This window comes from Zonotrichia leucophrys, chromosome 9 (genome assembly GCF_028769735.1).
Source record: "Zonotrichia leucophrys gambelii isolate GWCS_2022_RI chromosome 9, RI_Zleu_2.0, whole genome shotgun sequence".
Lineage (NCBI taxonomy): Eukaryota > Metazoa > Chordata > Aves > Passeriformes > Passerellidae > Zonotrichia > Zonotrichia leucophrys.
The window spans coordinates 12,416,481-12,433,694 of record NC_088179.1 but is presented as its reverse complement, the minus strand read 5'-3'; the positions used below and the strand labels follow the sequence as shown (position 1 = coordinate 12,433,694).

General features: G+C 50.3%; 1 protein-coding gene and 1 long non-coding RNA gene across 2 annotated transcripts in view; both read right to left on the bottom strand.

Moving 5' to 3' along the window:
* LOC135451579 (uncharacterized) overlaps positions 1–4,762 on the bottom strand; it is a 65,239-nt gene extending 60,477 nt beyond the window's left edge. Inside the window, exon 1 of the long non-coding RNA XR_010441368.1 lies at positions 4,546–4,762. This is a non-coding gene — a long non-coding RNA (uncharacterized LOC135451579). The remainder of the gene's footprint in view (positions 1–4,545) is intronic.
* Positions 4,763–13,056: 8,294 nt separating this feature from the next.
* On the bottom strand, positions 13,057–17,214 carry ZIC1 (Zic family member 1). Its single transcript, XM_064721566.1, has 3 exons — positions 15,542–17,214; positions 14,215–14,378; positions 13,057–13,862 (listed from the first exon to the last, which is right to left on the bottom strand). The coding sequence occupies exons 1-3, from the start codon at positions 16,515–16,517 to the stop codon at positions 13,665–13,667; spliced, it is 1,338 nt and encodes a 445-aa protein (XP_064577636.1). The 5' UTR covers positions 16,518–17,214; the 3' UTR covers positions 13,057–13,664.

The window sequence follows — 17,214 nt, the reverse complement described above, 5'->3', positions numbered from 1 at the left end:
ACAATAGAACTAAAAAGGAGAGAGTATCTAAGTATGAGGCTAAGTTTGTAAAAGGGTCTCTAAGTCCTTTGCAAATGTGTGCAGAAAATTAAAAATTCCTTGATACCAAGATTACCAAGATTTTCTAGATAAGAAAGTCCATATATTTTTTAAGGGGCAGAGTTTTTTAAATAGCTGTGCTTTTTGCTACAGTCAATAAGTATCATGAGAAGGAGAAATATGATATTAAGCAGGATCTGATCCTAAACTTATGGCTCCATTGGGAACTGACTAAACACCATTTATAGCATATCCCAACAGAAACACTCCATTTGCTGTAGCAGTGTTTACTGCATTCAATTCTCCTAGCAGAAAACAGCTTTTTCACAGTCAAGTTCCAATATTAGCAGTGAATTAATTATTATGTTATATTTGCAGGACCATGCTAAGGCTGAGAGAGCAGCGGGAGAGAGGGGGGGGTCCCTCGTTGGCAAGGAAGAATATAGCTATGGTAATCTGGGCAATCTTCAACTTTCAGTCATGTGGCTGGAAAAAAAAAATACTAGAAAGTACCTCACCAAATCTTTTCTATAGTTACTGCATTCCTACAAAAACACATTTGGCTAAAAAACAATATTTTAAGAAGTATCCTAGAATCAACCTTTGCTTGGATAAGGTGATCTGCATGTCATTTCCATCAGCTCTGCAATACCAGTCCAGGTTTCTTATCTACACTTGCATCCCAACACAGACCTTTTTATGCCAGGCATAAATCAATAAATTTCAATCCAGAATGTTACCTGTAAATAATTTTAACCTAGAATGTTACCTGTGAACAACACACTATAAACCAAACCAGAGCTGGAAAGAGACGAGAAGCGCCGTACCTGGGCAGTGATTTACACTGAGCCTGTTCCAACTCAATGGAGTCTCCCATTGATTTCAGTGTGGTTTGCTTCAGTCCCTTATTTCAGCCCTCATGTTTTGCCAATTTAATGTAGTCACCCTTCCTGGTAGCCTTTGTCCACTGCTCCTTATGGGAACATTCAACAATTTGCTGTCTGATTAAAATTGTCTGTGGAAGTATGAACCACAATGTATATTGACCAAATGTACCTAGAGGCTAGACAACTCCGACAAATGTCACAACAGAAAACTAATAGAGCATTAAAAGTATTTTCATTTTAGTTTTAAAAAAATTTCCTGAGTATTTCAAACAAACTAACAAGACGATTATAAATGCATGTATTAGGGATATTCATCTCAGTGAAAGTCCTGCAACAAGCAGAAATGGTAAATAAAAATAAATAACAAAATATAAATGGATCAAAAAATGTGACTGACACAAAAATTGCTATAAGCATGTATAACCTGCTTCACTCACCTATGTGAAAGATAATGATTTTGATTCAAACATAGACACTCACATTAGACTTGTAACTGCCTGTATTATAACCCCACTTCCTAAACCTGCCAATAAAGCATGAAGATACAACGAGGAAAATCTGAACCTGAATAATTAAACACTTACTTTTTATAAATAGGAAAAAATTCCCTCAAATGCTGTAGGCCGGCATTGTATTTACAAATTCTTAATTTTTCAATCCTACATATTAACAATGTTTCTTGATTTGTATCGCAGAGCTAATGGAAATACGTTTCTATTCTGTACTCTGTGTTATCTAGCAGATTAACATTTTCTGGGTGTTTCCTAGATTACAGCCCTTTTAGATGTCAGGCACAAACTACACTTGCTCTGTTGGGATTTTTTTTTTATGTGCAATACCTTGAAACCTAAAATTCCACTGCAAACCACAGTCTGTTAGAGTGCTTCATGCTGACCTGGGTGTAAACTTTCACCATTCAAGAAAGTCAAAGGAGGGGGAAATTTTAAGTGCAAAATATATCTATTTGCATGGGGGACAGGGGGGAAAGAAAGGAGGGGAAGAAGGGGGAAGGGGGATTTTTTTTCAGAATATTACACCTAGTCCAACTTAAAATCTAACGTGAGTTTTTTGAGCTTGCTTGGCCTACAGCCTGCAAAGGTATCCTCTCAGGTTGGCTGTCCATTTTCTTTTCATATGAATTGTTAGTAAAATCTACTTGTAATAAAACAGAGCAAAAGATATACTATAACATCTGCATGAGTTTTTTATCAACTTCTGAGGGGACCATTTTACATTCAGACTGTAAAATACACACAAAAAATAGGCCTGAGAAAGAATTCTGAACCTCACAGCATTTGGTTTATATTTTTTTGACTAGAAGTGAAGTGTCTGGCACATCATTCATTTCTTCCTGGAAGGTGCAGATTTGAGGACATGTTCAACCCTGCTCTGAGTTTGGACAGTTTCAGAATAAAAGGGAACTATTTCCAAAGTCCCTGCCCTCTAGGTCTGCCTTTTAGATAATGAAGTTTCTGAAGGCGTTGCTCAACACAAACCGACTAAAGAGGAAAGGGGAAAAAAAAAAAAAAGGAGGGGGGGAGGAGTAATATGACAGAAAAGTACATGTTTTTGCATTTCTTCTGAGTTTATTCCGAATCATATCCATCTGTGTGGAACAGCTAGCTCCCTAGCAAATTAATGGTCTGATGATTCAGGGAAATGTAGAGCTAGGTTCTTAGTAGTAAAATGCATGTAGATGAAGAAAGGGGTGCACAGAGGTGAATCCAGTTTTGTAGAATAAACGTTTTCATAGATCAAGGATTAATTTGGAAACAATAGGCTCCTAATAAAATGCCAACGTTATAATAGTTTTATTAAAACACGTCTTGGAATATAGGATAAAATTGTCTCGGACTCAGCTGCAACCCGCTGAGGAACCTGAGTAAAGTCACCATTTATTAGCAGAGGCGACTCATTAGAGAGGAGGGAAGCGCTCGGTCCCGCTTGGGCTGGAAGTTTTGCCCGAGGAGCTCAGGACCGGCCCCTCGCCGTGGCCCTGCCCGTGCCGCCCGCTGCAGCGGCGCTCGCCTCTTCCCGCGGGGAAAGGACCTCAGTCTGCGCCACCAGAACGCTCCGCTGCCTCTAAAACAGCGATCCCCCGGCCAGCCAGCCCGAGCAGAGCAGCAGAGCCGGCAGATGCTCAACAAATGATCGCCTAAAATACGAAACCCTGATTCCTTCTCTTCTTTCCGCCTTATTTTTTCCTTTTTGTGACAGCAACTTCTGGAGATTAATCCCTCTCCAGAGTTTGCCTTGTCACGTCAGTACCGTCCTGCACAACTTAACGAGATAAACCCTGACGAGCTGATCAGCCCGGGCTGGGGCTGGCCCCGCTCCGCGCCCCCGCGGCCGCCTGCGCGCCCCTCGATCCAGCCGCGCATCGCTGCCCGCGCCGGCGGAGCGGCCGCACCGGGCCGGCCCCGAGGGCAGCGGCGGCGCCGGGCGGAGCCCCCGTGGGCGCTGAGCGGGGCGGCGGCAGCGCCAAGCCCGGGCCCGGCCGCGATCCTTCCACTCGTGCCCACCCGCGGCCTCTGCGCGGCTGCCGATGGCGGAGCCGCGTAGGGAGCCATAGCGGGCGGCACCGGCTCCGGGCTCGGAGGGGACGAGCCCTGAACTTGGCGGTGCCCGCGGCTCCCCGCGCCTCTCCGCCAGCACCGCGCTCCTGCCGCCGGCCCGGGGCAGCCCCAGCCCGGCTCCCTGCGCCCCGAGCCGGGCGCTGAGTATCCCTTTACCCGGAGAATTAGAGCGTCTAATTTATCCAGGCCTCATTTGCGACCGGTCTCCTGCTACATTATGTCAGCAAAAGGTCAGCTGGACTCAGCAGTTCTCTTCATTTTCTTAATTTTTAAAACAAACAAACAAAAAAAAAAAAAAAAAGAGAGAGGGAAAAAAAGAGGAGGGGGGTGTGTGATGGGGGAGGGCGGGGGAGACAAACCAGCAAGTTATTCAAATTCAACCTCATCTGAATAATCGTGAATTTGATCCAGTCAGAGCTGCAGACTGTACATTAAAAATAAACGTCCAGGAGGCATTTACTGAAGTTGATTTATTAAATTAAAAAAAAAAAAAAAAAAAAAAAAAAAGAGAGGTTTTAAAAATGCAATGTCTGTCTAGCCCTTCTCCCAAAGATGGAGTGAGTTTTCAGGTACTGCACGAACCTTGCAGAGTGGTATCAGTGTGTCTGCAATACTTAAGTTGAATGCTTGAACCCCCCAATCATAATTGTATGTTCACAAAGCACATATGGCAGCTGCATTCTTTGTATAGTTTGTTATGATCTGGTGTGTAATGTAAATATGTAAGTTCCGACCGAAAACACAGGCTCGTTTTCCCCATAACAACCAAAAAAGAAAAAAAGGAAAAGAAAAAGAGAAGTTGCTTTTCAAACTTAAAAAGAATTACATTAGTGCCGTGCTACTGTCGGAGCCAGCAGTGATTATTTGGTCTGTTTGCTCCCATTCAGAGTTAATACACAACAATAGTTTTACTCTGTGCTGCTTGACGTGAAACCACTGGGGTTGGGCAATTCTGCTCCAAACAAATACAACTTCTACACCCATCCCTGGGACAGCTAGCCGAGAGCTGAGCGAGTTTTGCAATGGAGAAAAGCATCACTTACCACGACGGGGATCTAGATCTCGGCAAATGCTGCCAGTAGGTCTGAGAAGTGAAAAAACTGGAAGGGAAGCGCAAAAAGCAGAAAGTTGGAAAAGGGGATTTGTGTGTGTGCGTGTGTGTGCGTGTGTAAAAGCCAGAGGGAAATGCGAGCACAGCGCTCCCTGCTCTCCCTGGTCGCCACCAAAACAAAGATCCAGGAGTTAAGGGAGCAAAGCTGTGCCAGATCTACACACACGGCTCCTCAGGGCCAAACCTCAGCTTCTCACTCACTCCAGCTAGCGACAAGGGTTAATGCTCTGGAGGGACAGGCTAGCCGGCCCCTGACACCATTGGCTAGGAAAAAAAAAGCAGGTTTAAGGTAAATTTACAGGCTCTTTGCAAGTTGCAACGGGATAGTTTTTAAATTAATATAATAGTAACAACAACAACAACAATAACAGTAATATTACTAACAGAAAAAGCAACAACAATAATAACAGAGCCCATTCTTGTCCAGTTGGCTGAGAAGGGAGGGCACGTCCCTCTCCTGTGCCCCCGCAGCGATCCCGTCCTGGCGCAGCCGCCAGCGCCCCGCACCTGCCCCGGCCCACCGGGGGGACCTGGATACCCCTGGAAGCACAACACGGGCACGGAGCTGGGGGTGAAAGGGCTGGGGGAGGGAGGAAACGAAGCAGCCGTGAGCACTAAATGCAAAGGTTCGGGCTCACACTTAGGGATCAACAGTTTTCTTGGGAGCTGAATGGTGGGAGCGGGTTCCCACGCGGAGGCGTGGGCGTGTGGCTCAGGTGTGTGCCCGGGTGCCACTGTCCCCCTGAACGCCGCTCTCCTGCCCCTGCAATTACCGGGGAGCTTCCCCTTCGGCTGAGGGGGAAAATGGAAGAAATAAAAAAAGCCTGGATGGCAAATAGGGGGGAAATATGTATGAATATGCATCTGTTTAAATGTTGGAGCAAATGGTGACAACAGTGAGTGCCCAAGACAAGCTTCCACTTGGGGAACCGAGGTCAGGATCTGCCCTTTCCGAAATGAAAAGGCGGCATGATGGACATCGGCTTTATTGTTGCCCCTTGTAGTCGGCTGGGGCGTGCAGGGAAGCTCAGCCCTGCGGAGAGGGGGACACGGGCACTCAGGTGTTGGCCGGAGAGGGTTCTACAGCCCAGCCCAGGAGCACACACCCATGGGGGCGTTCGTTGGCAGCGCCGGGCAGGGAGAGGAGAGGGGGCGATGGAGAGAGGTGGGCTATGGCGGAGGGGGAAGAGGGAGACAGAGGATATGGAGAGGGAATTGTCGCTGGGCGATTTCCAGTCCGGCTCCACCCGGAAGGGCCTTTCGGGGAACTTCTTCGTGGGTGCTGGGCCGGGCCATGCGGATGCGGCCGTGCCCGGGCCGGGTCAAGTGCCCGGGAGCCCGCACGGGTTCCGAGGGCTCCTGCCTCCATCCTGCCCGCTCCCACCGGGCTCCGGAGAAAGAAAAATCCACGTCATTACCAAGATACAGAAGTATATTTCTGATACTGTGGGATGTTATTTTGCCACCCTACAAAAGGCTTTAAAATCACTTTCTGCCGCGGAACAATGAGTACTGGGAATTGCTACTATTTGTTTAAAAAAAAAATTAAAAATTAAAAACCTACAGCCTACAAAGGAATAAATGCCTAGAGCCTGTGTTTCTTCCTTGGATCTATCGCGCAATGTCGATATATCAGCAATAAAATATGATGGGCCATACAGTATGATGAGGTTTTCTTAAGAGGAGCGAGACAGAAAGGAATCCATTACAAGAACCTTTCTCTCTTCACCAGAGACGGTTCCCTTCTGGTGACTGTACCCGTCGCGTTTTGACACATCAGCCCACGAAAAGCCACTCGGCCGGCGACCCCCGGCGCTGAGAGCGGCGGTGGGGAGGGGGCCGGGGGTGGCTGGAGAGCCCGGTAAAGGAGGAAGGGAGGTCGCGTTTGCCCGGCGTGCAGGGGAGGCTGGAAGCGCCCGCCCGGGCTGCGGGGCAGGGTTCGGTGCTGCGGGGGCAGCCGGGCGGTGCCGGGCGGTGCCGGGCGGTGCGGGGCTGGCGGGCAGCACGTGCGGCGGCGGCGCTGCGGTGCGCGGGCGCGGGGCGGGCGCGAGGCGGGCGCGGGGCGGGCGCGGGCACCTTCCGCGGGCGGCGGGGCCGCGTCATAAATATTCAACAGCACGTGCAGCCGCGCCGCGGGCGCGCATGCGCCGCCAGGGCTGCCGCCGGGGCGCTCGGCGGGCGCTCGCACACAGACAGACAGACAGACAGACACAGCCAGACACTCGCACCGCTCGCACGGGACTCGTACGGAGCGCTCACACGCTCGCGCAGCGCTCACACACGCATCACACGCGTGCAGATGCACACACGCATCCAACATCACTCACTCACACAGAGCTCACACACAGAGTGCTCGCACAAACACACACACACCAGTGACACGCACAGAGCACTCACACACAGAGCACTCACACAAACACACACATACCCCAGTGACACACACACACTCCAGTGACACACACACCCCACTGATAGGCGCAGAGCACTCACACTCACAGAGCGCTCACACTCACTGACAGAGCGCTCACACACACGGCACTCACACAAACACACACACACCCCACAAAAACACACACCGCTGTGACAGGCACAGAGCACTCACACTCACACACACGGCACTCACACTCGGAGCGCTCACACACACACACACACACCCCCAGTGACACGCACAGAGCACTCACACTCACAGAGCACTCACACACACCCCACAAACACACACACACCCCTGTGACACACCGGGACGCCACACACACAGCCGCGGTTTCCAGGAACCGTCGTCCCCAGGTGGTCAGTCCTGAACGTCCCGGCTGCCTCCCGGCCCCCAAAGAGGCAACATCAAGCACAAAACACATGGCCTGGCGGGGGGAAGCTTGTTCATGTGGGGATTTTTTCCCGGGCTTATTGTATCCTTACTCTTTGGTCATATTTCCTCACGGGATTTTTGGAAGTGGAAAGGGTACTAAAGGATCTTACAGTTCTGCCCCGTGCCAAAACACAACTTTCCTTTTTTTTGCTAAGCAAAGCCGTGCCCAGGTCTCGACAAGCAGAATGTGAGGACTCGGACTTGAGTGTGCCCCATTGATCCTGTACCCTCGCTGCAGCTACCCCAGACAGCTAATTCTGTGTTTGGGTCCCCAGATGTAAACACATGCACAATCACAGATGCACACATCGAGCATTTTTTTAATAGCAGTTTCATAGAGAGGTAGTATGATTGTATATATCTAAAAGGTAATTAATTTGATTTATTATACTTGAAAAATCCTGTCTGCAGTACGGGCGTCATCTGGAAACTTCATGCTATTTTATACTATCGTTCTAAAGCCGAAATAAATGTTACGAATTGATGACAGCTTCCAGCTGCATGATAAAAATAGCCCCTTCTCTTCACAGGATCGTGTTTCATGTTATCGAAGATGAACCAAATCTGACCCATAGACGTCCTCAGCAGGGGAAAAAAATGATACAAAATAAAAACCTTGGCCATTTTTAATAAACAATGCTCCCTAAAACGCAGTACCTTTGCGGGGAAATGGAACCCACCTTCCTACGTTCAGCAGGTTCAGGAAATCACACATGCCCTTCATTCAAAATAGAAATTTCAATTATTAATCTTTCCGGGTGAATTTGGAAATTACACCCATTCTGTTACAAATGCCACCCACTGCACAGAACATTTGCACTGAGGTTCTGTGAGCCTTCGAAAATGTACTTCCGTGTAAACACATGAACGGGCGTCCTTCTAGAAACGCCGTTCTTCCTTTCCGTACAAATGTAGATAGAGGTAATGCACAGATACGGACATATTTGTAACACAATCAGCAGCGCGAACGGTGATTTCGGTGAGCTTGTGTGCATCCGCGGCGGTAACCGCGTGTCCCGTGAGCTGCAGCCACAGCACAGGCCGTGTCCGTGCCCGCCACGGGACCCCCGCGCCCTCGGAGCCGCTCCGCAGCCGGGCTGCGCGGCCGCGCTGGGCCCGGCCGGGCCTCTCCGCCTTCCCGGCCTCTCCCCCGCAGCACAGCCCCGCTCAGCAGGGAATGACCGGGCACCTTTGAGGGAAATGTGCTGATTCCCGCGGGAACGCCGCGCTGACCGCGGGATGGAGCCCTCCTCTCGAGGTGCCCGGCGCTCATGTGAGCGCGGGGCGGCCACGGGCGGGCACAGCCCCGGGCGGGCACAGCCAGGGCGGGCACAGCCAGAGCGGGCACAGTCACAGGGGGACACAGCCACGGGCGGGCACAGCCACGGGCGGGCGCAGGGCACAGCCAGAGTTGGCACAGCCAGAGCGGGCACAGCCAGAGCAGGCACAGCCACGAGCAGGCACAGCCAGGGCGGGCACAGCCACGGCGGGCACAGCCAGAGCGGGCACAGCCACTGGCGGGCACATCCACGGGCGGGCACAGCCAGGGCGGCTTGGCGGGCGTGCTGCGTGTGCAAACGCAGATGGAAACTTTGCGATGGTGATGCACGGTGCGCCTGGTACCTGCACGGCCTCCTTCGTGGGCTTACCGCTCACGAATTCCTCTCCCTCTGAGCTGCAGCGGCAAAACCCACGCGGGTTCTTTCAGCGACAGGTCACTTGACACACTCTGCCCTTTCCCCTTCTCCTGGCCCGTCCTGCCTGCTGGAAGCGGCTTTGCGGCGGGGCTTTGGCTCCGCGCCGGCCGTGCCGGGGCTCCTGCCGCCCCGGGAGTGAAGCGCGGCTCCTGCGCGCCCCGGCCCGGCCCGCGGCCCGGCTCGCTGCTCGCTCCCTTTGAGAGCTGCTGGGAGAAGAGGGAGGCTTCTAGACACAGGAAAACTTATAAAGTCAGAGCCGTTTACTAGCGTGGCCAGAAAAGCAGTAAATAAAAGCGTCGATGCTCCTCCGCGCATCAGTCCGCGGACTGCTGCTTCCTCAAGGCTAAAAGAAGGGCGATAACCTGACGAAGACAGAGCGGAGCGGGTGTCCCCATTTCAAACAGTGTCTGGACTAAAGAAGCTAACTTTGCCTTATGAATGCCGGACTTGCCTCAATAAATTCAAGCGATCACTCACAAACCATTAAAGCGACCTGAAAGGCGTCTTTCGAGGGGGAAGTGGAAGCGCCTGATTATAGTTTTGCATTTAACTTACTGCGAGCAAACGGCACAAGCACGGCCGGGGGTTGCCACCCGAGAGGGGCCAGCACACACAGCCCTCCAGACACCCACCCACCCGGGCTCTCCCCGCCGGCACTGCAGTCCTGCTTTGGGTATCTCCAAACACTCCCCTACAGCGGCGGGAGGCTCCGCGGGCGCGGGAGGCTGCGGACGGCAGACATGGGACCTAAGCGTTCTGCCTAGCCCTGAGCAGGCAGCGCGGAGCGGCGCGGGGCTGTCGGCACGGCCTGCCGGGGGCTGCGAAATCTACTTTTCCCACGCGGGAAAAGTACAGCTACACCATCTCCAGAGCCAGACATCTGAAAGAGTGTGATGGCCCCCGTTGAGGCTGGAGAGCTGGGGTCGGTGCTTCTCCTCGCAAGCCTTCGTGAATAAATCCGCAAAGGGAGCCTTGCTAGAGGAAAGTTGACTGTAGGGACTAAAACAGCGCAGAAACCCCCGAGAGAAACCTCACAACCTCTCTGCCTGAAAAACATCTCTCTCTCTGCCGGGGATTTCAAAGCACTGCTCCCCTCTCCAGAGCCAAGCGAACAGCACAAGCACCAGCATGGCGTGGACTTGAATTCAGCATTAACAATTCCAGCCCCAGTGATCGTCGCTAATTCAGAACATACACGGGATGGAGATCAACCAGTATCGCACAGTTCCCCTCAGCCCAGATAAAAAACCTACAGCAGCAGCAACAACAACATTAGAATCATCCTTTCTGCTGTAGGACGCTCAAACAAACCTCAGACTGAAAGTTTAAAAGAATCCTCATTAGCCAAGTGTTCCAACACACACAAGTAACAGATCTGTGTTAAGCGACCACTAGGGACTTTACACAAGTTCAAAGAAAGTTGCAAATACGCATCTTTAAAATATCTCACCCTCACCACGTTTCTCCGGTTTACTTTACAGATGGGTGGCTCAGACGAGCTCAACGATTCCTTTTTTCTTAGATACGCCCAGGTTACATTTTTTATAAAAGATGCCCGGTAAAATCGCCGAGACAGCTACCCTGAAAGATTCGCAACAAAGCAACATTTTCGGCGCATGAAACACTTTCCCCTCCGGCTCTTTTGCCCGGTGGGCTACATTTCCTCAAGTCCCAACACTTTCTGCCCCGGTCCCACCGGGCTCCAACTTTTCCTATCTCGCCAAACCCTGCAAGGTGGCGCTCTTTTCATTGAAAACTGGTATTAGCCTTACAATAATAACATTTTGTAGAAAGTAAAGTTAAAGCGAAGCCTTCCCACGGGTGCTGCAGGGAGCAGGCGGCGATGCCGAACTGGCAGGAGCAGGGATTAGGATGAGCAAGACAAACTCTCTTTTTCTTATTTCCTTTTTTTTTTTTTTTTCTTTTCTGGAGGTGTGGGGGATGAGGCGTACGCTCTCGGGCAGGGGAAAGTCTCTCCGAGGGAGATCCCCAAATGTTGGGGACAAAGGAATATCCTCGCGGAGGGCTGCTGAGAGGCAGGGCTGTGCTCTGGGCGGGTTAGCGCCGGGGCTGCGGAGTGCCCGCACTGATGGAGGGGAGCGCGGCTTCCCCCGCACCCCCGCCCCCCGAGCGGTTAATATGGCCATTGACTCGCCGTACACATAATATTTCTTTAAAGAAGCTGTTAAAGTGTCATCTTGGTCTACTGGAAGGTCAGTTTGTGCAATTCACTCTATGACATATCACAAGCCCTCGCAGCTTTAGCCAACCTCATGATTTGTGTTGTCTGTTGATATGTTGTCTGCTTAATGGGGCGATCATGCAAGCTACAACCAGGAACAAAGCCCAACAGTTCCAACAACCGTAGCTAAGTTAGTGGAAGCAGTACAGCTTGCAAATCTATCAAACTAAACTGCAAGGAAGACAATCTGATTTAGAGAAAAGGCGTTCTGCTACAGTCATTAAGCACAAGTAATTTAGATTTTTTATATTGTCTTCTCATTTACAAATTTACTGTATCAACGCCAGCCAATGGAACGAATTTCTTAAGTAAATGAGAAATAAATAAAAGAGATAGAAAGATAATCAAATTACATAAAATAATTCTTATGCCCTACATTTATTTTTTTAGAAAGCTATTAACACTAGCAAAATTATAGTAATAATAATAACATAGCATAAGAAGTAATTGATTTAAATTAACATCACGTTTTAAGGAATATCAGCAAAGAAAAAAGAAAGAAGAAAAAAATCAAATAGAAATACACACAACAACAACAACGGCCTTCGTGAAACAGTGCTGTATTTCTTGGAGTAAAAGGCCCAAGGAAAGTCATGAATCCACTGCCTAAGAATTAGTTATGGTCATAAATGCCTTAAATTAAAATAGCAACCGAAATCTCCTCTGTTTTAAATCTCCTAATATATGTTATCCGAATTAATTTAATTTAGGGACCCAGTCTATGCAGATTCATGGACAGTGTTGGGCTGGAATGCAGCACTTCTCGTGTAACAATTCCCCACATTAATATTTATGTAGCATATGCAATCTATTTCTGTTATTTTTATGGTTGTTATTCTATGTCTGCAAAGGTCATTTAAATTATACTGCGGCCGAAAATTTGTTTCATAAATTTTGATATAAATACTAATTACACACTATAGTAATGCCAGCAGGGATCCTTTCATTTATCACATTTATATCACCTTCGCTGCTTTAGTGATGACATAATGGAAAGCAGTGAAAAACTGGGACAGTTTTATTCTAATATCCTAAAGCTAGTAGGAGTTGCAGCAGGTTGACTTAGTGAATAACAATTCCTACCACAATTCTTGGGATTTAAGAATCTTTAATAAGGTACGAAATGTTACCAAACAGTTCTGTAAACTAAATTTTACATACCAATTCTTCTAGCCATAAATATTGAATATCTTGTAACAGGTATAACCGGACCTTTACATGCGGATAAATATGGAAATTAGGATTTATATACATTATGTTCTTGTATTTGCCAAAAGCAACGGACAGATATAGTTTATATCTTTTTTTTTTTTTAATATCACTTTACATAAACAAATGTAACAGTTTGACACGCAGATCCAGGCTTTCACTATACGAATTTCTTGACAGGACGTGTAACAACATTTTACTGCACTACTTAGACTGGACTTTGGGACGAAATGTTGCACTTTATACAAAAAAGCACATTAATACCAATAATATTCTGTTAGATCGACGTTTAGACTGTAATAATACAAAGTAATTCACATTTTGATACACATTTACTAGAACATTCTTGCCATTCAGTACAAATAGTTGAATTTCTACCTCTTCCCTCTGCCCCCCCACCACCTCCGCCCCCCCGCCGCCGCTCCCGCCCGCCCGCCCCTCCCCCCACATATATGCAAAGACCACAAATCCACATATCCCCTTATTCAACTTGCGATATAACTATTTACAAAATCAAACAGTACACTTTTTTTGTCGTTTTGTTTTTGATGCTAATAATTCTGTATTTACAAGAGGGGATGGGGGGGAAGGCCGCTGCCCGAGCAGACATGCAGTTGGCGATCTCTAATCAGTGGTTTCCAGTGAAGCCCTACACAGTTGGCATTTGCCCTGGTAACCTTGTCTTCGTATGCATTCTACTAACCCCTTCGCCTACCAAGCCTTGGAACAGAGCAGAACAGTCAGGAAAAAAAAAAATAAAAGAAAAAAAAAAAAGGAAAAATTAAAAAAAAAAAAAAAGAGACAGAGAGAGAAATAATGGAGGACAAAAAAAAGAAAAATATTTTTAAAAATTAAGTCTTCATTTTACTCAGTCCTGGGTCTACTGGCAGCATTTTATTTTTGTTTGCTCATTTAAATTTTGAATTCAGAGTGTCCATTATTTTGGAGTCTTTAAATAGGGTATTTGTTTGCTCGCTTGGGGCTTTTTTTTTTTTGTTTCGGTTTGTGTTTTGTTGTTGTTGTTGTTTTGTTTTAGCGTTTTAGACGTACCATTCGTTAAAATTTGATGTAAGCGTGCTGTGGCTGGACGTGTGATGGACTGCGGAGGAGGAAGGGGATAAGGAGCTGGCAGTCTGGTTTTCTGTGGATGGAGACACGATGGTTGGAGGGGTGGAGGACTCGTAGCCTGAGCTGGCGGCGGGAGAAGGCTGGGACCCCTGCGAGGATGATTCATGGACCTGCAAGAGAAAACCCGGGCAGAGATAGAAGCGGCGGCGGACGGAGGCCTCGGCCTGGGGACGCGCCGGCCCCGGGGAGCAGCGGCGGGCCCCGGCTCGGGCTCTCCTGCGGGGCTCCCCGGCTGCAGCCCCGGCCCTGCCCGCCGGGCCAGGCCCCCCGGCCGCTCCTGCCGCCGCCTCCCTGCCCCTCCCGGCCCTGAGCGCAGGCCCCGCGGCGGGGCCGGGCCCGGCGCTGAGCGCGGCCCGGCGGGCCCGAGCCGGGGCCCCGCTGCCGGCCGGCCCCGGGCCGCGCTCCGCCCGCAGGCACGGCCCCGCTGCCCTCCGCCCGGGCAGGCCAGGCGCCTCCATTTACCTTCATGTGCTTTCGGAGGGAGCTGGGGTGCGTGTAGGACTTGTCGCACATTTTGCAGAGATAGGGCTTGTCGGAAGTGTGCACATGCATGTGCTTTTTGCGGTCGCTGCTGTTTGCAAAGCGCCTGTCACAGCCCTCGAACTCACACTTAAATGGTTTTTCACCTATTGCAGAGGGAAGGGGGAGGGGGGGGGAAAGGGATCTGATTAAGCAGGGCCGGCTGGATCGCTCATTGTCACCGTACCGCCGGACGGAGCCCAGGGCTCCATTTCAAACACTCGCAACTTTCTAACTTCAGCGCGGCTCGAATCCCAAAACCTTGCTTCTAGTCTCTATCTTTTCCGGACCTCCGGCTCCAGCAAAGCGCCCGTTTCGGAGAGCAGGGCAGCTAAATAACTTTTTTTTTCCGCCCTTTTCCTTTGGAGGGGCGAATTTCCTTCCAACCCCAGTCCCGGGCACCTCTCCCTCTTCACAACGCTCCGAGCGAGAGAGCAGGCGTGGTGGGATATTACATACGATCCTCAGCAGCTGGTTTCCGATTTTACAGCTCGTTCTCGTAATATTTTACTCTCTCACCCCCCTCAGCCCCCTCCCCGATATTTTTTTGCATTATTGAAAATTATTCTGTCCGAGAAATCAGCGAGAGGGCAGCTCCACAAACCCTCGGCAAAAGCGCTGGGGAAAGCGGCTCTGCCTTTCAGCGTTCGGGGGTGGGAGCGAGGGGAAATAGCTCTCCCGGCCAGAGGCTGCTGCATTCCCACCTCCCACGAAGGAAAAAGTTCTCAGGAATACCGGCGCCTCCCCTCCGCACAACAATAACACAGTAACGCGCCGGGCTCGGTTTGTTTAATATCGCTCAACGGAATTAAATATTTACCAAGCCCTGAATTGCAGAGAGGAGACGAATGAGCTGCCTACAACATTTAGCACAATTTCTCATCGTGCCACAGCCAAAACTGCCGAACAATTATTAATTAAAACCTATAAATTTAAACAGGACAGGTTGCTGCGATTCCCCCACCCCACCCCCTCCGCCCTAACAATCCCAGCAGCAAACCCTGCCGTCCTCCCCCTCTGCCTCGGCAGGGATCATTTTCTTTTTGTTGCTGCTGCTGGCGTGGCTGTGACCGAGCTCGTTTTGCAGCGGAGCTCCGAGCCGGCCTCTCCCGGATAAAAAGCAGCGGTCCCTGGACCGAACCCCCTCTCCCATGCGAGGCTCGGCCGAGCCGGCCCCCAACCCCTCCGGCACGGCCCCTCGTCCCGCTCCGGCCCCGGCGCTCGGCGCTTCCACTCGCACAGAGAAAAGCGACAGAGAAGGTTACCGTACCTGTATGAGTTCTTTTGTGTATTTTGAGATTCTCTGATCTGGCAAACACTTTGCCACAGCCTGGGAAAGGGCAGGGGAAAGGTTTTTCACCTGTGTGGACTCTGATGTGATTTACAAGTTTATATTTGGCCTTGAAAGGTTTCCCTTCTCTCGGACACTCTTCCCAGAAACATATGTGATTGGACTGCTCGGGTCCTCCAACGTGCTCCACCGTGACATGAGTCACCAGCTCGTGCATCGTGCTGAAAGTTTTGTTGCAGGACTTTTTGGGGTTTGACAATTGCTCGGGCTCAATCCACTTACAGATGAGTTCCTGTTTGATGGGCTGCCTCATGTAACGAAAGAAGGCCCCTGCCCCGTGGTGGGCTGCCATGTTCATGTTCATGTGGCCGTAGCCGTGCAGCTGGGTCGAGGCGTAGTGCTCGGAGCGGGGGCTGGTGACCTGGCCGTACTGGTCGGGTCTGCCGTACATGTCTCCGGAGAAGCCCAGGCGCATCTGCCCGTTCACCACGTTGGGCGAAGCGTGGCTGGTGGCTTGTTCGTGCAGCCCCGGGAAAAGTATATGTCCCGCGGCATCTGTGTGTCCGTGGGGTCCGGCGAAGCTGCCGGCGGCGGAGGCGAAGAGGCTGTGCTGGGCGCTGGCTGCCGCCGCCTCCCCGAAGCCGCGGTTGCGGAACAGAAAGTCCCGGGTGGAGTTGAAGGCGGCGCTGGAATAGGAGCTGACATGGGTCGGGTGGTGGTGGTGCCCCAGGGCCGCCGCCGCGTAGCCGGGCGCCTGAGAGGTGAAGGCGGTCTGGCCGGCCGAGGCCAGCTCGTGGGTGCTGGGGTTGATTTTGAAGGCGCCCATGCCGTCGGCGAAGGGGTTGATCCCCAGCCCCACTTCTCTGTCCGTGACATCGGCCGTGGAGTGGTGGCGAGAGGATCCGAAGGTAGTGACTCCTATGGCGGGATACTGCGGTCCAGCATCCAGAAGCATCTTCCCAGCGTCGATGCAGCAACCAAAAAAAAAGCACGCGCGCACACACACAACGCGGAGAGAAGCAGCAGCAGCAGCAGCGGCGGCGAAAACACCCTCTTTGGAAAGTCAGCGACGATCACCACCAAAGCAACCACATCAAAAACACCCCCTTCGGCATCAGCGCAGGGGGAAGGAAAAAAAAAAAAGGAAAAAAAAAAAGGCTGGTGCGGAAGGGGGGAAGAGATCTTCCCAGTTGCAAATAATAATAATAATAAAAACGTGCCCCAAAAATATTCACTGTCTCTCTGCTTTGACTTTTCAGGGAGGTTTAAGTGGGGAGGGGGGGTTGGGTGAGCTCAAAAATAAACTGGCTGCAAATAACAATAACGGCGAGAGTTCAACACAGGCAGCAAAAAAAAAAAAAAAATTAAAAAAAAAACCAAAACAAAAAAGAAACTTCCTTCAGTGATTTTTTTGGCTATAGGAATGTTGCAAAGTGGCCGAGAGATTGTTTCTCTCTCCTCTTCGAGCTTCCCCACACTCACCCGATTTTTTTTTTCGGGGGGCCTTTTTTTTTTTTTTTTCGCTCCGCAAAAAAAAGGCGCAAATCATGCACAATATTGTCTTTTGCGGTTTATCTTCCTGGGGAGAAACTTTCACCTCCTCAGCCGGGCGGTGAACGCGAGACTGATAGCGGCAATCATTCCTGCAGATA

Bases quoted from the DNA above. Each gene is read 5' to 3' on its own strand.
- ZIC1 (XM_064721566.1), bottom strand. From the start codon at position 16,517: ATGCTTCTGGATGCTGGACCGCAGTATCCCGCCATAGGAGTCACTACC. The intron at 14,379-15,541 runs GTACGGTAACCT...CCTCTGCAATAG, and splicing joins ACACAAAAGAACTCATACAG to GTGAAAAACCATTTAAGTGT. The intron at 13,863-14,214 runs GTAAATGGAGGC...TTTCTCTTGCAG, and splicing joins CCCTCCGAAAGCACATGAAG to GTCCATGAATCATCCTCGCA.